Below are 21,623 nucleotides of genomic sequence, written 5' to 3'. Positions count from 1 at the left end.
GTGGTTGGCCTCATGATGGGGGAGGTGTTCCAGGCAGAGGGACTCTATCCACAAATGAGTAGGGTGGGGAGTGAAACCTGCGGTCAGGGACTTGCATCAGGAACTAAGGGAGGATGTGAGGGAAGAAGCATGGAGAAATGGTTTAGGAGAGAAGTAGAGTTGGAAACCACAAAGTGCTGGGTCCCCAGGGAGGATATTAAGATGGTTTCTGGAGTTCTCAGCTCTGTGTCCACAGGTCCTGACCAAGAAAATGCTGCTGTTCTGGGGGTTACTGCTGTGTTGGGGGTTGTTGCCTCAGACCCGAGGGGAGGCCCAGCACCTGCTCTTCCATCGGATCAGCATAGATCAGCTAGAAACAGGTAAATTTTAAGGAGGCAAGAATCTAGGGCAGGGTGGGAGAGAACACCACCTCTGTGCTCTCAGCCTCTCCTCCCTGGGCCACTCCCTACTCAGCCCCAGAATGTACCTTCCTTTATCCAGGCCTGACCCTGTCCCTCCCCTGCTCTAACACTTGCCATGACTCCCCTGTTCCCTCAGAAGAAACTTCAGCTCCTCATCCTGGCATTCAAGGTCCTGCTGGTACCTCCCACCACCTTCCCTGACCACGTCCTAGACTTCTCAGCTGCCCTGCCTTTGCTACTGCTATTCCTCCACTTAAAATACTCTCTCCCTCCTTCTGGCCATGGTGACCTTCTGACTCATCTTCTAAGGTGCCTCCACTGGGAATCCCTTCCTGCTTCCTCAGGCAGGAGTCCCTCCTTCCGCTGGACTCTCCTTGGGTAAATCCTCTTCTGTAGATTACCCAAGTGTATCATAGCTGTCAGTTTATCTGTCTGTCTCCCTATATTAGCCTGAATTCCTTGGTGTCCATTAACCTCCTTCTATGCCCACCATACTCCAGCCTCATGGGTCTTTCTGTCTCATAAACACATCAAGCACATTCCTGCCTCAGTGCTTCTGCCTCATATTCTCTTTGCCTGCACTGCCCTCCTTCCAGATCTTTCAATCATTCACTTCATTCAGGTCTCAGCTCCCTGGCCACCCTGTCAAAAGCAAACCTTCATCCCTCCCATATTCCAGCTCAACTCTTGTGCTATTTTCTTTGTAGCACTTTCAAAATTCACCCTGTTTGTTTATCAGGTTGCTCGGTTATTATCTGTCTCCCCCACAAGAATGTAGACTCCATGAGGCCAAAAGTCTCATTGCTTCTGTTTTCTCGAGCCCCAAAGAGAGTAAGCGCTGAATCAGTACTTGTTGTTGAATGACTATCTCAACACCTGATTCCGGGCAGCTGCTACAGAGAGTTTGTTGGATGGCTGAAAGCAAGGTGAAGCCCCACACAAAGAGACTTGTGTCCTCAGACATTTCAGACATGTTCTCAAAGAACCACGTCCTGGAGCGCATGACCAAGATACCTGTGACCGGGGACATGAGTAAAGGGATGCCCATCCTGGATCACCTGCCCTTCGTCAGAGAAAACCTCTCCAAGAAGAAAACGGGCCTTGACCTGTCAATAGTTGGGGACCTGCTCTCAGGGAAGAAGCTTCCAGTGGTGGAGGAGCTGATCAGGGCAGGCGGGTGAGTCCCCAAGGCTGCCTTCAGTCTTCCATGTTCCCCAGGCACGGCCCATTTCCCTAAGCCTCAGTATTCTCACCTGTCTAGTGGAGCAGGTATTACTGGCTCACCTCACAAGGTGGGCGGAGGCCCAGCTTCCTTAGAGGGTCTTCCCCTCTAAGGAAGCAAGTACATTCAGACTGTTCCTAAGCCTCTACAATCCCCTTGGAATTTCTCTAAGAACAACTCATGGCCACTGAGTCCATTCTGAGTCACAGTGACACCTATAGGGTAAAGTGGAACTTATGGAAGCAGACAGCCTCAGCTTTCTGCCTCAGAGTGACTGATAGGTTTGATCCCTCAACGTTTCTGTTAGCATCTCAGCACTTAAACCACTGTGCCACACTGCAAGTCTAACTCAGAGATCTTAACCTTAGCCACATTCAGTCTACACCTGGGTTTTGCAAATTTGCAGCTTTGTTTAACATTTTTAAATAATTGTCAACAAGGAAAAATCAAGAAGGTTTTCATTGAAACCTGAATTTCCAAATTCTCTCTCAAAAAAGCAAAAATCTGGCCACATTTGGCCTGACCTCCCATGAGGCAATAATTAGTGCTAGAACTATAACCCATCACCCTATGCCTTCTGGCTGCCGCTACACATTCTCCCTGGCACAGGACTTCAGCTTGGGAGGGTCATAGCTGCCAAGGGTTGTGGTCACGGAGAAACGCCATGAGGTCCACGTCATTCTTTTTTATTTTTAAGATTTGTATAGTGGATTCTCTGGTAGCGTAGTGGTTACGAATTGGGCTGTGAACCACAAGGTCAGCAGTTCGAAACTACCAGCTGCTCCGCGGGAGAAATATGAGGCGTTCTGCTCCCATAAAGATTAACAGCCTTGGAAACCCTGTTCAGGGTCACTATGAGTCAGATTAACAGCCTCGGAAACCCTGTTCAGGGTCTCTATGAGTCGGAACCGACTCCACGGCACATAACAACAACAACAACAACATAGTGGATTGAATGAAAGTTTACAGGGCAAGATCATCAGCTTTATAATCAACAAATGATACACCTTGTTTTATTACAATGATTATAATCCCCTCCATGTACCATCAGTTAATGATATTTCACTGTATTCACTCTCTGCTCCCTTAAAGATTTACAGCCTCAAAAACCCTGTACAGGGTTGCTATGAGTTGGAACCTACTCCACGGCACTTAACAACAGCAACAACAAAAACAATTCACTTTAGCTTTAAACAAGAAAAACACTCAGGCATATATAATAATTTAAATCTCCAAAGGGCACATTCTGCAAGTCTGCCTCCTGGCCACCCGCTCTTAGTCCCTCTCTTGCCATTTGTCTAGAGTCCTCAGCCACTCCCCCTCTCCATGCCCCCTTCTCTGCCTCTATCTCTGGTGTCGCTGCTTCTCTGGATAAAGTCCCACATTCTGTTTGTGCTCTTCTCCTTTGATGGCCCTAGGGCCTTCTGTTTCTGGACTGTAAGATTAACCACTCTCCTGTTTTTGTTACACAACTTCTACCTTTACAATTGTGACAGTCGCAATTAGTCGTAATAACAATTATTCACTATTGAATCATACGAATCTTACCCCATCTTTTTACACAAGATGAAAACTAATCAGTGGGGACTCTTTCTTCCCCCCCATACTCTTAAACTAAACTCCCTCTTAAAACCTTGTAAGCCAGTCACTTTATGCCTTCATCGTCCCTCATTTTAGATAGCCAGTATCTTAGTTGCCCGCCCCTATCTACCCTGTGTACAGAGGGGATAGCATTGACACTTGATGTGAAGACTCTTTCCCTCTCTGTTGGTATTTAGAGTTACAACTTCCATGAGTATAGGTCAGGTTCATCAGATTGTAGCAATTTACCCTTGCTTCTTTTATCAAAAAAAAAAAATTTTTTTTTTTTGTAATCTTCCTCTAGTCGTGTTCTAATTCTCAAGTCATTGAGGCTAGGTCAAATGTGTACTATCTGCAAGTTTGGGTGTTCTTGTGTATCTCCCCTCACTTCATATCAGCTGGATGCTTCAACTCTCAGCTCTAGTCCTCTGTGGCTATGTCCTTGTCCATGGGCTCAAGTTTCCCCAGGTATCACCACACTTTGGACCAACCAGCCCTTCCTCTTCTCTCTCTCATCTCCAGGTCAATGGGATTCAATGGACTGTGGTTGAACTCAGCCCATTTTTTCATTGCTGTCTTTCCCCCTCTTCCACAGTAGACCAATGTGGTCACCAGCAAGTTTGCATGCCTGTTCATGTGCTCCCTTTGAGTTTCAGTCTTAGAGAGAAGTTTGTCCTGAAGGAACTTGATTGCTTGCCTTAATGGCTTCTTGGCGAACAGCTTGCTTATTCTTGTAGTAGCCAGTCATGCTGACATTTTTGTTTCGGGTTTTTACTGATGATCTTTCTTTGAAGGTGTATCTTCTCTTGCTGTAACTGTTCCAGGCTGGTCTGCTTGTCCTTGCTAGTGGGAATGTCCCACCTCATAAGGTTCTGAATGGTACTGCGGATTCCACCTACGGTCCTATATGCTGCAAAGGCTTTGCAAGAGGACTATTTCACTGGGCAAGTTCTACCCCTTTGAGGTATTCCAATCAGTTATAGACTGAAGACGGGCTTACAAGTCTTCTGTAATCATATTTCCCAACATTCCTTTCTATCCCACTCAACTGTCAATTTTATAATAGTAGGCAAGGGAAAGCAATATTCATAAGACAGCCAAGCATTTTAGTATCATTTCCCCTCTTCAAGCTATGACTAGATCCCTGTATCACACAGACCTGTTGTTCCAAGGTTGAGCATGTATCACTATTTACCACTGTCCCACTTAGGCCATGCAAACCTGTCTCAGTGTTCCCCTCTCTATTTTGTTCTTCTGCCTCCTCCCCCATTTTGTATTGCCCTCCCCAACACCCGAACTAAACCCCCCACCCCAACCCCTTGTTGTGGTTACCTTATATTCCCTCCATTTAAGATAGTCTATTTTATCCTGTAATATACCTGACTTTCCCACCACCTGGATCTCTGTTCCTCTGTGTTTACCTCTGTGTTTATCGCATTGTAATTGTTTTGATCATAGACCTGCCAGATCCTTTGTTCGTATAATTTTATTCTGTTCTTTACTTTTCCATTTGTCAATTGAGTTCAGGGTGATGCTGCCATGTACATCATTCTGTAGTTGTGGTCTGTTCTTGTTGGTTCTTAGTTCACAGAACTTCCTTTAGGATGTTTTTCATAGCAGGGTTGGCTTTGGCAAAATCCCTTAGCGTCTGTTTATCCTGGAATGTTTTGATTACACCATCGTATTTGATTGACAGCTTTGCTGGGTAGAGGATTCTTGGGTGGCAGTTTTTTTCTTTCAAGGTTTTATATATGTCTCCCCATTGCCTTCTTGCCTGTATGGTTTCTGTGGAAAAATCCGAGCTTAATCTGATTTGCTTGCCTTTGTATATTATATTTCTCTTTTCTCTAGCTGCTTTCAAGATCCTGTCCTTATCTTTGATTTTGGAGAGCTTGGTTATTATATGTCTTGGTGATTGTCTTTTAGGTTCTATCCATCCTGGGGTTCATTGAGCTTCTTGAATGCTTATCTTTTCACTTTTCAGGATGTTAGGAAAATTTTCTTCCAGAAGCTCTTCAACTATCTCCTCTGTGGACTTGTGTAATTGTTCCTATTTTGGAATGCCAATAATTCTTATGTTATTCCTCTTCATGTTGTCCAACATGAATCTTAGGCCTTCTTCAGATTTTTCATCTTTTTCTGTATTTACTCTTCTATCTTAGAAGTGTTGAGAGATTTATCTTCTAGATCACTAGTTCTGGCTTCTATCTCTTCAATTCTACTCCTTTGCCCTTTCAGTGTATTGTCTATTTCTGATATTCTGTCATTAATCATTTGGAACTCTTTCTGTAGGTTTTGAATTGTTTCCAATGCTCTATTTTATTTGATTGTTCCTATGGCACTTTCCTGACTTCTTCCTTATTTTTGTCAACTCCATTGTATAGTGTTTTGATACATTTTATAATCATTTTTCTGAATTCCTTCTCAGGCATTTCCAAAACCTGCCCATATTCCAGTATGGAGTGTAGGTCTCACTTCCAGCTCATTTGCCTCAGTCACTTTATCTCGTTTCTGGACACGTGCAGATATGGTCATCTGCTTCTGGGATTTTGGGGGGCATATTCGGGAGTTATCTGTGGCCTTAATACTTAGATGGGTGTGTATTTTGGTATTTTTTATGTTTTCTGAATGCCTCCAGGTAGATGTGATCAGGAGATGGCTTCTTTTTTCACTCTTCTTCCTGAGAAATTTCAAGATGCCACCATTGGTCATTGTGACGTAACTCAGGATTTAATTTTTGGCCCATTTCATTTTAGTCTGCCTGTCCCGCTCCACAATCCCTGTTCAGGCTCTTTTCCTAGTGATAAACAGTTCAGGGCCAGCTGTGCCATTTTGTGCTGCTGTTTGGTTTTAAGTGGAAACTGTCACTTTAAATTTCAAGGAGATCTGTGCACATGCATAATAGAAACCTCCGGGAGTGGGAGTTGGGTGTCCACTCACTCAGGCACCCCCTTAAGTCATCAGCATGGAGGTGCGTAAACAGCGAGAGACTAATCAACAGATACCAAAAAATAAAAATAAAAGAGCATCCACACCTTTATCTCCATGGTTCTTTCAGACATCTGCCGCTGCTCTGATCCTTCCCCCGCTTGGTTTCATCCAAGATGGTGGCTCCTGGAGAAGCTGAACGTCTTGAATTAGAAAGCAATGGATTTCTTGCTTCTGCTACAAATTCCCCTAGCTGTGAATCTTCCAACCTTCTAAATATTCCTTTATATGTGGTTCAGAGTTCTGGCACCATCCCCTGAGCCTGCTTGGTCCGGTATTCTGTGTTGTTGCTGACAGAGCTCCTCACTGCACTTCCACCATACCCGCCATCTTGTTTGTTCTTCCATGAGGTCCAAGTCATTCTTGAAGACCCTTCTAGAGGCCTTGAGGCAGGCACACAGCTTCAGGAAGCCTGACCCAGTGGAACATCAACAAGACCCCACAGATTGCTCTAGTGAGTACCAAAGGAATCCTCTGCCTGTATCAATTGTTCAGAAAATACAAGGAGCTCTGGGTTCCCTTCAGCTCAAAAAGCTGAAGTCACTGAAGGGAATAGATGATGCTCTTTCTTTTAAATGCCCAGTATGGAGCAAGACAGATGGATTTTGCTGATGGTGGTGGGGTCAACAGCTATCTGGCTTTCCCAGACTCTCATACACTCATCTGTATTTTGCAGAAGCCTTCTACTTGAATTCAGATAAGTTCAATGCATATTGACAGCTTCTCCACTATATTCTCCCTATTTTATAGAGGGTGACACTGAGACTCAGAGAGGGGAAGGACTTGCCCAGGTCTGCAAGGTGTGGAGACTGAATGAAACTAGAGCCCACACTGTTCTGAGATGGCTGGTGGTCAAGGGAAGAGATTTCCCCCAGAGTTACCCTGTCCCTCCTGGGTTCTGCCCTTGTCCAGTCATTCCAGACACACTCTCCTGACTCACAGAGTCCTTGATGGGCCACAACCACAGAGCAGCCTCATATCCCAACTCCGTTGTTGTTGCTGTTAAGCACCATGAAGTCGGTTCTGACTCATAGCAACCCTGTATAAGGTTTCCAAAGAGCAGCTGGTGGATTTGAACCACTGACCTGGTGGTTCACAGTCCATTGCTGATGCTAGAGCACCATATCAGCTGACCCCAAAGGATCCCAGGGCACTGTAGAGAGGGAAGAGGCCAGTAGGAGAATCAGGCTGTCAGACCACAAGCCCTCCAAGGCTTCAGTCTACCCAGCATCTGATCAGAGAGCTTCCTCGATGATACCTTTCCAGCTCCAGGGCCCTCTATTTCCTGCCCCCAGTGTCTAGACACAGAGTCCCCAAAGCCCAGCAAGGAGTAAATGACTTCCAACCCACATGCTTCTCACAGGTTGGTCATAGAAGATGCCAAAGGACCCGAGGTCACCCTGGAAATCTTGAGCTACAGCCTGCTGCAAGTCACATTACGCTGCAAACTGTATGTCTCACTCCAGGGGTGAGTGTGCAGTGGGTGCTTTCTTCTCATCCACTTGGGTGCCAGGCAGCCAAATCCCTCTCACTGCCATAGCATGAGAGATGCCATGCAGGGTCTCATGTCACCACAAGGGTCTCAATATTCCTTTTTACTTGTGCACATATCAAATCCAATTTTACTGAGGCACAGAGTGGGAGACCGGGCGTTGGTGGCTGAGGCTAAGATAAAACCCTCTGACTGTCCTGCCAAGAGACACACAACCAAGCTGAGGAAATGGTCAGGCAGGTAGATGAGCCAGGAGAATCTGAGAAGGGAATGGGACAAGCTCAGCTTGAAGTCCAGAAAACGGTTGATCCTTCCGTTTTCTCACCTATACAATGAGTGTTACCAGGTTTCTACCACATGAGAGTTTATTGCCAGAATTCCTAAAATGTGGCTGATTGTGCAGACCTAGATTTACAAATGCTAATAGCCAACCTTGTGTGGCAATGTGGGTTAATGAGCTGGACTGCAAAGTTGGTTTGAACCGCAAGGTCATTGGTTCAAGCTCACCAGCCATTCCACAGAAACCCTATACAGGGTGGCTATGGGTGGCTTGACAGCACTTAACAACAACAATAGCCAACAGAGGTGGTGATCTTGCACATTCAACAAAAATATCCTTATTTGTCACTTAGGACTATTCCTGCTCCTGATTTTCTTGTGAAATATCATCTTCTCGGCCTAGCGTCCCTTTTTAAGAAAGATGTGAGCACAAATATTTCTTTGATGGAGACAAAGGCACAGAGAGAAGTGTCTCTGCTATACCATAAATATATCCCTGTCTTTGTGATGACAGCACCATCAGGAGGCACCTGGTGGGAAGGTGGCCAACTGAGAAGCCTGCACTCCGTCTCGAGGTCACCTTCAACCCCAGGTGGCTGACACCTTGTCTAGTATTGTCAGAGCCTTAAAGCTTTCCAAAGTGTGGAATCCCTCTGCATAATGAAATCGCCCAGTTTTTCTGCTTTGAGCCCTCCAGGCACCGTGTGTCATCCTGAAAGCCACCAGATTGGGATCGCTGATCTCAACCTGGGGCTGGGGCTTGGAATCTGTCCCAGACAAGCTGTTCCTCTAGGATCCTGCGGCTCAAAATCATCAAGAATATCCGCATTGGGGTAGGGCTGGAACAGACAAGGAACAAGACTAAGGTGGTCCTTAAGGAGTGCTACACCCCTCCAGGATACCTGAGCATCAAGCTTCTGGAGACGTGAGTACGGGCCAGCCCCATGCTTCCCTGGGCAGGGGCAGGGGCAGAGGCCAGGCTTCCAGGCACCAGTCCTGTTGGAACACTCAGGGTAGGAGGCTACTTTGCAGTTGAGCTATTTATAATGACAAGGGGTGTCAGGGGTAAGTGGGTCTCCAAGACTACACATGCTGCCATGCTGGATGTCGTAACTAAGAGCATGGGCATACTACGTTCAAATCTTGGCTTGGTTATTTTACAGCAATGATTGGGCTTCAAGGAGCCCCAGTATCCTCACCAGTACCATAAGTTCACTCATATCACCCAGTCAGCATGGGTTCGTGATAGGAAAGAAATGAGCTACGTCATGTGACCCCCTTAGCACAGAACCTTATTATTATATTGTTGTTGTTCTTGTTAAGTGCTGTCAAGTCGATTCCGACCCATAGCAACCCGGTATAGGGTTTCCAAGGAGCAGCTGGTAAGCTTGAACCACTGACCTTGCAGTTCAAATGACTTTGCAGTCTGACACATTAGTCCACAGTGCCACACCAGGACTCCATTCTTAGATTAGTATATAAGAATATATATATATATATATGTAAATATATTATCATCAAGTTGATGCTGACTCCTAGTGATGCTGTAGGACAGAGCAGAACTGCCCCAGAGGGTTTCCAAGGCTGGCAATCTTTATGGAAGCAGACTGACATGTATTTCTACCATGGAGTAGCTGGCTGGTGGTTTGAACCACCAACCAAACCACTGTGCCACCAGGGATCCTTTTCTTAGGTTTACCCAAGGCAAAAGTCACCTCCTTCAGGAAGTCTTGCACTTTATGAGAAAGAGAAATAAAGGAACAGAAGCAGAGAGGGAGACTCAGGAAGAAATGAAGAGGAGAAAGAAAGCACAAAAAGAAAAGAGAATACAAGAGGAAAGAGAAGACAAGGAGAGGGGAGGGAAGGGAAACACTCAGAACCTCCACATCACATAGAGGTGTCCTCAGCTCAGACTCCATCGTGGTCCTCTGTCCCTAGGATAAATCCCCTCCTGGTGAACGAAGCCCTGGAGTTAGTGTCAAAAACCTTGGATGAAGTGCTGCCCTTTCTGTTGCAGAAGATAGTGAGTTTCCCACCCTCCCCTCATTCCCACCTAGGGTTGTAACCCCAAAGGAGAGTCCCATAACCTCATCCCAACCCCATTAAGGACCCTCATACCTTCCCTCCAGGTATGCCCCAAGGTCTCAACCCTCCTCAATTTACTACTGGAAGACCTGCTGCAGTTTATTTTGCGTACGTTGCTCTTGGCCAGGGTGGGGTTTGTCTTCTGTCCCCCTCTATGTGCCAGGTACTGTTCCAGGCTCTGGAAATAGACCAGGGTACAACACAGACCAACCCTCCTTTCTAGTGAGGAAGAGAAAGGGCAGTGTAGTTTGTGACCATGGTAAGTCATTTCTTCTCTTTTAAACCTCGGTTTCCCAGTCAGTAAAATGGGATTCATCATAGGCCCATTGAGCAGGACTGTTTAGAATAATACAAATAGCCTGCACTAAGTTGTTGTTTTTGTTGTTGTCAAATGTCATGAAGTTGGTTCCAAGTCATAGTAACACTGTATGTTTCCAAGGCTTGTTAATCTTTGCAGGAGCAGAAAGCCTCATCTTTCTCCCACTGAGCCACTAGTGGGCTCAAACCACCAACCTTGTAGTTTGAAGTATAATAAAAAAGTGTATTTATTAACTGTGCATACTTAATAAATTTCCATTACAAGAAGCACAGGCCTACCCTTCAAGGATCTTCAACCTAAGTGGAAAAGAACAAATGTCTCCCTACCCAAGGTCCCTCCACAGGAAACCTGGGCCCCAGTTTCATATCCTCATTGTAGCTCCAACCATCTCGGGTGCAGAGGACTTCCAGTACTACGTCATCACCACAGAGCTCATGAAAGACACCATCGTTATGGAAATCCTGGTGAGCCTGTACCTGGTCTGGAGGGTGGACAAAGAAGAAAATGAGATGGGGCTTCTCTGGAAAGTAGGTAGAGACATGAAGAGAAAGGAAAAGAAAGAGGAAGGAGAGAGCGCAAGAAAATGAGGTGATAGGTAAAGGCAAAGGAAGGAGCAAAAGTAGGGAAGGAGAATGGAGAGTCCCAAGGCAGCAGGTGCTAACCCCAGAGCGTTCTGCCTCTACCCTTGAGGGGAGGAGGAGACTCAGGGCTCCAGTGAGGGAGAATAAGGCTCTAACAAGATGGAAGGTGACCAGGCTGTTTGCTGACCACACAATACCCCAGGGATCCTCAAATGGGTAAACAAGGCCCAGAGAGGGAACAGGGATAGATAGCTACATTGTCTACCCAGCTCCCCATCCACAGCCCTTCCTTGTCCCCATGGAATCATAAGATGTGGGGCAGGAGGATGAGTGGGATTTGAGTGGATAGGAAGGAGCTGTTAAAGGCACAGAAAAGGGAATGTGGGTCAAGTGAAGGAGGGGGTGAGGGAATGAGGCTCATGTGTTCAGAGGCTACCTTGTGTGGGATCTTGGGTAAATCACGTCACCTCTCTGTTTCCTCCTCTGTCAAGTGGTGACAAAGATGGTTCTCATTCCGTGAGACTGCTGTGAGGTTCAGTTGGGACTGTGCCCAACCCTCACACATTGTGAGTCTTCATACATCAGCTATAAGAATTCTTGGCCAGGAAGGTGGGTCTCACTGAATTTCTCTTCTTCCATATTTCTCTGAAGCTCGTGACCCCTTGTGGCCAACACCAGAGAGTACAATGGCCTGACCACCAACCCCCTCAGCCTCTCCCCAAATTAGCCCATGGCAGCATGGCAGACCTGGTCTTCTGGCAGGAAGTCTACAATGGTATCCTCTCCTGCCTCTACACTAGTGAAGTGATCCACGTGGATGCCCAGGACCCCATGGTGAGTGCTTGAAATGGGGAAATAGTAGCACATAGATTTATTGCTCTATTTTTCACATGAAGAAACCAAAGTCCAGATAGTGACATGTCTAGCAGCGTGGGTTTACGCATGCCATTTACCCTCTGTGGACCTTACTTGGAAACTTCCTATTCTGACTTCAGAACCAACATAACACTTATCCATTCATTTATACAACAAGTTTTTATTGAGGAATCCTGTTGTGGCACTGTAGAATAAGCACTGGACTGCTCACCATAAAGTCAGCAGTCCAAACTCCCCAGCCACTCCTTGGAAACATGATGTTGTTGTTAGGTGCCATCGAGTCCGTACCAACTCATAGCGACCCTATACACAACAGAACGAAACACTGCCCCATCCTGGCCAACCTCACAATTGTTGCCACACTTGAGCCCATTGATGCCACTACTTCACCAATCCATCTCACTGGGGGTCTTCCTCTTTTTCTCTGACCCTCCACCTTACCAAACATGACATCCTTCTCCAGGGACTGGTCCCTCCACACTATACAGGGTCGCTATAAGGAGGAACTGACTCAATGACACACAACAACAACAATCAAAACAGAGGCTTCGGAAAGAATCTGCTGAAGCAGTTGAATTTAGGGCAGAGAGGTCATCTCAGAAGGTTATGACTACTTTTCTTTGGGATTCTAATAAAATCATGAAAAATTTTAAGAAAATTGAAAACTGCATTGAACAAGGTCAGGAAAATTGAACTAAGGAATTTTTTTCCCATCACAATGCACGTACTCAGTTTTCGAATGTAGAAAGGGCTGTCCTACAAGAATTTTGCTGGGAAATCATACCCTAGCCACACTACAGCCCCAGATCTGCCCCTTCAGATTTCTTTTTGTTCCCAAAACTCAAAGAACATTTAATAGGAACACAATTTGAATGCCAAAACTGCCATTTGGACATGGTGTAAATTGAAGAGTGCAAAATCTAGGGGGGAAGGGTTAGAGAAATGGAAACACTGCTCCCAGAAGTGTATAGGCCTAGATGGAGGATATGTTAGAAAATAACAGCTTCACATTTTAATAATTTTGTTTAAGAAAGGTTTTTATGATTTTGTACCAATAGTTTTTACTTACCCTCATGCACGTATACGTGTATGTGTGTGTTTATATATGTAGATATAATTTTGTTCATCCACTATCTCCCCATTACAAGGGCAGAAACTCTAAACAATGTACTGTGTGAATGGCACATTGTAGATGTTCAATAAATATTGGATGAATAAATAAAATCCTAAGATCCATATCTGGAAGAAGTTTAATGTTAGTGCCCTATTTTTCATACAAGCAAACCAAAGACCAGGTGGGGAAAGTAACTTGTCTAAGGATCAGGAAGAATTCTGCCCTTGTATTGTTCCTTCATCCCACATAGGTGTGGAAGTTCTGAGACAGTTAGAAATGAACCCAGTAATTCCATGTTACAGAAATTCATATGCCATAAAGCAAGGATGCATGTACAAGGATGTTCTTTGCAACTTCCTCCATTATATGGGGGAAATAAAGGTAACAGGTATGCATCAATAAAAAACTGATATCTATAAATTAGTTTGTGGTCATATAGTTTGGAATCATATGCATCTGTTAAAAATAATGGGAATGTTCTGTATGCACTGGTGTTAAGAGAAACAAACAAGGAACAAGACTAGAATGTTCCCAACTATTCATAACTGTTTGTGGTGGTGGTGGTTGTGCCGTGGAGTCGGTTCCAGCTCATAGCAACCCTGCATAGGGTTTCCAAGGCTGTAAATCTTTACGGAAGCAGAAAGCCTCATCTTTCTTCCACAGAACAGCTGGTAGTTTTGAACAGCTTACCCAGAGGTTAGCAGCCCGACTCATAATTACTCTGCTACCAGAGCTCCTTGTTCACAACTGTATGTGTGTAGAAAAAAGTCTGTTAGCATATACTCCAAATGGCCAACAGTGGTTACCCCTCAGAACAGACTTTAGTGGGGAAAGGGAAGAGGTGTTGGAATGAATACTTTTGTAGTATTGTCTATAATTGTTTGTGATTTTTAAAAATCAAGAAAACTATAGCTAAATGAGTAGAAATATGATTCACAAATCTAGTATAGGAAAATGTTAATAGCAGAATCTAAGTGATGAGTATACAAATGTTCTCTCTATAATTCCTTCAACTTTGCGGTGTGTGAGAATTGACTCAACATCACCCAACAACAGCCTACTGTGGAAATTTTCATATTAACACATTAGAGTGACATCATGAGAACAATACAAATTGAACCTTTCCAGATACTCATGCCAAGAAAGCAGCTGAATGCCTCTTTTCAGATGAGGCTGACTTGGCATACAAGTGGTGCATGGAGTCAGGGGCAGTGGCGTCTCATCGAGCCCCACTGAGGTCCTCAGCCTGTTCAAGATTCTAAAGTCCAGCACTTGCTTTGCTCTTTTTCAGGCTGTCGACCTCGTTCAGCTGTTGTGGCTGAGAGAGCTGGATCCTGAGCCCAAGGTAGATGTGTTCCCCAAATTTGTCCCCCCCAGCAACCTGGCCAGAGTCTCAAGAAAGATTCTGGGATGGGGGCTGGGCTGGGCCACATGGGAATGCTCCATTTAGCCAAGGTTTTCTGTTAAGGATTCTGCTAATCCCCAGCACCTACTTCACAAGGATTATAAGAATTAAACAAGTAATATACATAAGGTTCCTGGTTCAGTGCCCAGCCCAGGAGCCTCGTTGTGTGACCGTCACTATTATTCATCACTGAACAAGATCCCAACCTTCAGGCAACCCTCAGGCAGCCAGATGTGCACACGGTAGACAATAGGCATCATGCCCCTTCATATGCTGTTGTTGTTGTTGTTAAGTGCCGTTGAGTAGGTATAGGGGTTCCAAAAAGCAGCTGGTGGGTCTGAACTGACAACCTTGTGGTTCATAGCCCAGTGCTGATCCACAGTGCCACACAAGAAGCCCCTTCATATACATCAGTTTTATTGAACAACAACCTCCCACTATCACCACCTTTTTACAGGTGAGCATATCGAGGTTCAACAAGGTGAATCTCACATTATCCAGTAACGAGAAGCAGAACCAGAATTTGATCTCAGTCTCCTGACTCTAAAACCCACGTTCACTCTATGACAATACCATCTCTCAAAGGCTTTGAGCATATGGCACCGGTGGGCAAACCATAGCTGACACATATATCGTGTCTCTATGTGCCAAGCTCTGTTCTACAGTTCCTCACATAAATTCACTCATTTAATCCTCACATAATAACCTTATGGGGTAGGTGCCATTATCATTCCATTTTACAAATGTGAAAATTGAGGCACAGAGAAATTAAGAAAGTTGCTTTAATCCATACAGGTTATAAGTAGTAGCCTGGATATATGGCTCCAAAATTTATGTTTTTACGTATGGTGCATGCCCACAAAAAGGAAACTACTCCCACCTAAGAGAAGTTCAGGGAGAATAAGCAAGCTCCCTAAGATTACATAGCAAGTTTCTGCAGAGCTCAAAAGACAGCCCAGATGTCTCGGCACCTAAGATGGTCTTCTTCCCATCTTCCAAGAGGGTGCTGAGGAAAACCATCTTCTGTTCCTTCCTGCACCTTCTCTGTTTTAACCTCATCAGGCTTCTCTTCTGTCGGGAGAGAGCATGGTACTAACCATCAGCACGCCAGAGTCTCCTACTGTCCACCTGGACAACGGCATGGCCATGCTTACCCAGCCAGGCTCACTGGCGCTGCTGGGACCCAGCAACACCTCCTTCTCTTCTGTTTCCTGGGTGAGTGAGATAACATGTGCCTGTTTCATGGGAGGTGTAGGTCAGCTATGAGGTTGCCCTTCAGGGTCTGCGGACTCTGAGCTGAGCAGCAGCAAACTTCACAGCCGTGGAATCCAGTAAGACTCAGTCCACACCTAGACAGCTACACCTGTTGCTAAAATATTAAACTACTCAAACACCTGCTCCCTGAGTTCACCTCCAGGGCTCCCCCAAAGACTTCCTCAGCAGCCATTTGATGGGTGCCCTTGCTTTGCTGGTTAGTAAGTGTCTTATATGTCTCCCCTGGGCATTGAAAGGCCCGGTCCACTAAATGGGAGGAAGTTCAGAACTCTGTTCATGGAGGGGATCAACACATCTCTGTTTCTTTACTCTATGGGAGAAGGTGACCCAAGCGGCAAAGAAGCAAAGGCTGGGCTCTTGGAAGAGTTCTGGAGAAATATAGCCTCCAAAAATTTTGGTTGCTCCATTCTGAGTCCCTGTGGCATTTCTATTTCCCACCCCACGGACACTGTACTTGGGAAGGAAGTACTTCAGACAAGGGTGTTTGTGAACTCACCATCTCAGTGTAAACAATACATTCCAGGGTTCTTAATTGGCTTGACACTGTGGCCTGGAAACCCAGCCATCTCTGACTATTGGTGGAGCTCTGTTTCTAGCTTATAAAGTGACCGTGTGAATTATTGGGACCCACAAATGACCTCAAAATCGAGGAGTCCTTTGGCTCCCAGCAATAGTGATTCTACTGCTAAGTGGTCCTCATTGCAAAAGGCTTTCCACTAACTGAGCTAAGTCCCTTCCACTTGCATCCTACCCTATCCTCCCTTACCCTCCAGGGGTACTCTCAGTCATGGGTGCCCTCGACCACAAAAGCACACACACTCTTGAGCTCTAAACTGTGTGAACCAACTGATGGAGAAAGAAATACCCTGAGGTCATAGAAGAGGAGCCACATGATTGGAGGTCAACCCTGGAGAAGTACTCATAAGGGTGTTGCTGTTTTTAGGTGACTTTGAGTCAATTCCAACTCACAGCGATCTTATGAATAACAGAACAAAACACTGTGCTGTCTGGCACCATCCTTACAATCATTAAGCTTGAGCCCATTGCTGCTGCCACTGGGCCAATCTATCTTGTTGGGGGTCTCCCTCTTTTTTGCTGACCTTCCACTTTACCTAGCATGATGTCCTCCTCCAGGGACTGGTCCCTCCTGATAATATGTCCCAAGTATGAAAGACCAAGTCTCACCACCCTGGCTTCCAAAGAGAATTCTAGTTATACATCTTCCAACACAGATTTGTTCTTCTAGCAGTTCCTGGTACTTTTAATATTCTTCTCCAATGGTGGTGGTGGTGGTGATATGCCATGGAGTCGGTTCTGACTCACAGTGACCCTGTACAGGGTTTCCAAGGCGGTGAATCTTTACGGGAGAAGAAAGCCTCATCTTTCTCCCACAGAGCAGCTGGTAGTTCCAAACTGCTGACCTTGCTGTTAGCAGCCCAACTCATAACCACTACGCTACCAGAGCTCCTTTCTTCTCCAACACCATAACTCAAATGCATTAGTTCTTCTATGGTCTTCCTTTTTCACTGTCCAACTTTCACAAGCACATGAAGCTATTGAAAATACCCTGGCCTGGGTCAGGCTCACCTTGTTGTTGTTGTTGTTAAGTGGCATCAAGTTGATTCCGACCCATAGCGACCCTGTATAGGGTTTCCAAGGAACAGCTGGTGAGCTTGAACCACTGACCTTGCAGGTTTCCCTTAGGGGTGAAGAAAGTGCTTCTGACTTCAACAGAATTCTCTCTCCTGTTATGACCTCATTTTAATTTCTCATAGAAACTCCACTCGAAGGCTGTGTTTTCCTCAAGAAACCGGATATTAAATGTCCAGATCCATCTAGACAGGTGATGCTTTTGGTTTGTATATTCAAAAAAGCTAAGATGGCTGACAGAAAACGAGAAACAGACATGGCACAAGGGAATGTAGTTAAGGGTGTTGTTTCCATGCCTGCTGTCAGCTCAGGACAGTGGAGCAGTGTGTTGTGTGGAAGGAGAGGGGTTGGGAGGAGTCTAGTGGTAAAAACCAAAGACTTTGGAGTCAGCAGGCCTTGTGTTCAAATTCCAGGGCAGCCACTTCCTAGCTATGTGACGTTTGGCACACCACACACCCTGTGTCTCTGCTTCTTCATCTGTCCGGTGTGACTGAAGCTTCCTCACACTATTCATATGAGAATTCAATGAACTCACGTATGTGATATCTCTGTCAGGGTGTTAGGCACTCAACAAACGGCAGCCAAGTATTTTAGAGAAGAGAGAGGCTGAAGGCAGGATTTCATTGACTAAAAATTAAGACAATATGAAATCCCTCCAGCTTGCCCCCAAATGCCAATTGAGAGCATGAAGCCCGTGCCTATTAAAGGGGTTTCACCATGTCTGTATTAGGGTTATAGCAAGAGCCAGCTCTAAATATGTCATGTCACTTATTCCCCAAACAACTACTATGTGCTCAGTCTTCAAAATGTCTGAGAGCGAGTTCAGGGGGATAAAATAGACAGAACATTCGAGGCACTATTATTCCCATCAGAATGTTGTTGCTGTTGTTGTTGTTGTTAAGTGCCATCGAGTTGGTTCCCACCCATAGCGAACCTGTATAGGGTTTCCAAGGAGCAGCTGGTGAGCTTGAACAGCAGGCCTTGCGGCTCAAGATGACTTTGCAGTCCAGCGCATCAATCCTTAGTGTCACACCAGGACTGTAGGGTGTGGTTAAAAGGCATTCAGGAATTAGTATTCCCTCATTGAGACACCTTCCATGTGTCAGTCATTGTGCTTAGAACTTTACATATCTGGTCCCTGTACCAGGACTTTACAATATCCCTAGATATTGGTATTATTAGCCCTATTTAATAAAAAAAAAGGAACCTGAGGCTCAGTGAGGGAAAATGATTTGCCCTAGCTGGTAAGTGGCAGAGCTAGGATTTGAACTCAAGTCTGTCCAATTTTAAAACTTCTTATCCTGCTTCAGGGCTAACATGATTGGAAAAGTCTGTGACAGAGAAGAAACTTAGGTGGCATGAGAACAGAAAAAAGGGAGGGTGTAATCACCTAAATCTTAGCTGGCAAACAGAGAACTTGAAGAGATCTGTTGCCCCTCAATGCACCTGGGGCAGACAACTCTAAGCCGTCACTAAACCCAGAGGCAGCTTCAAAATCCATTCCCACACAGCCTTTGCCAAACATACCCGGTACACTCAAAGAAATGCAGTTTCCATCTCTGGTCTGAAAGAAGCTAGATGATTAACAAAATGGGGAGTATCAGCAGAAACCCAGTCATCGTTAGGTGATAGTCCCCTGGCTTCCTCTGGGCCAGGCTGGCAAAATGTTGGCATGGCCTTGGAGCTGTGTGCAGGGACAACTTAAGACCGAGAGAAGGACCCAGAGTGTTTAGGACTCAGATCCAACGTTCTGCAGGTGGACGATCAGACATCTTTTGAAAGTGCCCAGGGACAAGCTTTGTTTCTTGAGACCCCAGAAGCAAGGTGGTTTGTCTGTTTTCCAATTTGGGGGGGGGGGGTCACAGGGAAGGCACAAGTTTTCGTCACCAAGACCCCCTGCTCTATCTTCAGTGGGGGTCACTTTCAGCTGGAGGCCTTTAGCCATAAAGGGGGTAAGAGTGTGGTTTGGGGCAAGATCTCTGAGCTTCAGTTTCTCAAGTCTGTAAAAGAGAGCTATTGTTAGATCTGGGGATATAATGGGATAAAATGCCACAAACACACAAAGCACAGGAAACACTCAGTATACACTGGTTTGTATTGCCATGGTGGCAGTGGCAATTGTTTGGTGTGGGTTTTACTGCAAACTAACGTGGAGGGAGAAGGGACACAGTTGGCTCTGAAAAGACTCTGTAGGAGAAAACTGGTGAGGACACAGCAGACACAGGGTGTGTTGTGGGCATCATTCCCACACACAAACAGCTGTGAAATGAGCCACGTTGTGGGACCAATTCGATGAGATGGTTCAGGTCAATGTCTGCCACATAGCAGGTACTCTGATTTATGTTGGCTGCCATTTCTATCCTCAAGCTTCATATTCTTGGCCCTTTCACACCTCACATTTGTTCTTCAACAGGACACCGGGAGCAAATAGATTCCAGAGGAGATTATGCCTGCTGTACATTTGAGGGCACTGAAGCTCAGAGAGGCGACAAGGCTTTCTGGGTTCACACGGGGATTCTATGACTTGCTGCTCACTGAGTGACATGCCCAGAAAGCAGCTGCTATGACCTAAAAGAGTGATTTCTTTTCTCTAGTAGCACTACGGTGACCCTGGATGCCTACTCCACTGATCCCCTAAAGCAGGTAGGTCTCTTCCCTTAGTCCTGCCCTCCCTGTAGTCTGAAAATCTCCATGAACAGTCCTGGAAAAGGGCCGTGGCATAGATACTGAAAGCCTCATTCACTTCCTATCACTGACCTCATCTTGTTGTGTGGTTCCCATGCCCATTGATGGGGACAGGAGACATGAGGACATTTCACCCATTCATACATCTAACAAATATTTGTAGAGCATCTACTATGTGTCTGTCCCTGGCTTAGGTACCTAGGATGTATTGGTGCTCACATTCCAGCAGGATGAGCTCAGCTAAAAACCAACAAACTACATAATAAAGTAGACAGTATTTCAATTGCTGTGTATTTGATCCCAACACATGGTAACCCATGTGCTGCAGAGTAGGAATGTGCACCATAGGGTTTTCAAGACTGTGCCCTTTTCTACCGGTTGAAAACTGCCTTTTTGGTAGAGCTATTCAGCCAAACCACGGTTTGCACTCCCAACAGAGTTATGTGTCCCTTCTCCAAGGATCACCACCCCTGTGCTTCCCAATGACATCCTAAGATACTTGTACTCATGTAGCAGCATGTGGGTTTCTGCTGTAGTATCTCTGTCTGGGCCCTCCCTTTCCTTGGGGTGCTGTACTGCCCCCACTGTGGGTGGAATGCATGGTCTCCTCCTGGGGAGGTTGTTCCTGATCCTGTACTAGCTGAACTTCCACTAGCCCTGCCTGTTCCCTTCCCATTCTCCCAGACACTAGGGACATCCCAATAGCCTCAGTTCTGTGAGACTCATGCTTTAGTCCTGATGGAGGGAGATTGCAAGGGGGAAAACAAAACAAAAAAGGCTGAGTGAGAACATGTATTGAGAAGCACTTCGAAAATATCCCTATTCCACCAGGTCTCGCTCCATCTTTACTTCTATAGAATCTCAGGGTTGAGAAATTCCAAAGATGATCTGCCCAGGTTTTTTCTGTAATATCATTGTAGGATGGTTATGCAGACCAGGGATACCATGGATGGTTGAACAGGTCATCCAATGTACAAGGTGTCACATGTATGAGGAGTACCACCCCCATCACAGACAAGACAAATATGCATGTTTACTAATGTTTCCCACTAGATGAGAAAAGAGTGTCTTGAAAAAAGGGGGTCTTTTTCTAATCTCTCCAAATGGGTTGGGACAACCCTAATCAAGACCCCTTGAATATCCCTGTGGTGGAAAGCTCACTACCTCAATGAGACAATTCCTGGCCCTATTATAACTATCTTGGCATTGGAGAATTCCTCCTTGAACTGACCCAAAGTCAGTCTCTGGACAACTGTAGCTCTGAGGTTCCACAATGCAATTGGCTCCCCCTTCCCCAGGACTGCCCTGGGGAGTAGTCATTGGAATATAGGCCAAGGGCTTCTTTGTTCCAAACCCCCAGTCACTTTACTACTTTTGTCCTCTGTCTTGAATGCCCTATAAATGTTCAGTCCCTGAACTTCTCCTGATCCCCTGTGAGCATCTATCTGTGTGTTGGGACCTTCCATTCCTTTGGTCAGCTGACTCCACTGAAGTGACTTGCCTGTTCCTTTTATTTGTTGCAGAAAAAACATCTGGATACCTCTTTCTTGGATCTTCTTAGAAGGGTGTTTATGGACCAGTACAACAGTGAGCCACACTTTCTTTTTCATGTCCCACGTTCCATGTGGTTTGGGATAGCACGAGCCATTTCCCGATTGTCTGTACAGAGA

The 21,623-nt window shown here is 45.6% G+C and overlaps 1 protein-coding gene across 1 annotated transcript; it reads left to right on the top strand.

The window, feature by feature from the left end:
- Nucleotides 1–250: 250 nt before the first annotated feature.
- Nucleotides 251–17,465, top strand: LOC102818601 (BPI fold-containing family A member 1-like). The gene is made up of 11 exons (XM_006860763.1): nt 251–359; nt 1,362–1,578; nt 7,556–7,660; nt 8,757–8,888; nt 9,902–9,986; nt 10,093–10,156; nt 10,746–10,831; nt 11,600–11,782; nt 14,230–14,283; nt 15,406–15,558; nt 17,394–17,465. The coding sequence occupies exons 1-11, from the start codon at nt 251–253 to the stop codon at nt 17,463–17,465; spliced, it is 1,260 nt and encodes a 419-aa protein (XP_006860825.1).
- Nucleotides 17,466–21,623: the final 4,158 nt, after the last annotated feature.

This window comes from Chrysochloris asiatica, unplaced genomic scaffold (genome assembly GCF_000296735.1).
Source record: "Chrysochloris asiatica unplaced genomic scaffold, ChrAsi1.0 scaffold00039, whole genome shotgun sequence".
In the NCBI taxonomy this organism is placed as follows: Eukaryota; Metazoa; Chordata; class Mammalia; order Afrosoricida; family Chrysochloridae; genus Chrysochloris; species Chrysochloris asiatica.
Note: the sequence above shows the minus strand (reverse complement) of the source record. Positions and strands in the feature narration are given on the sequence as shown.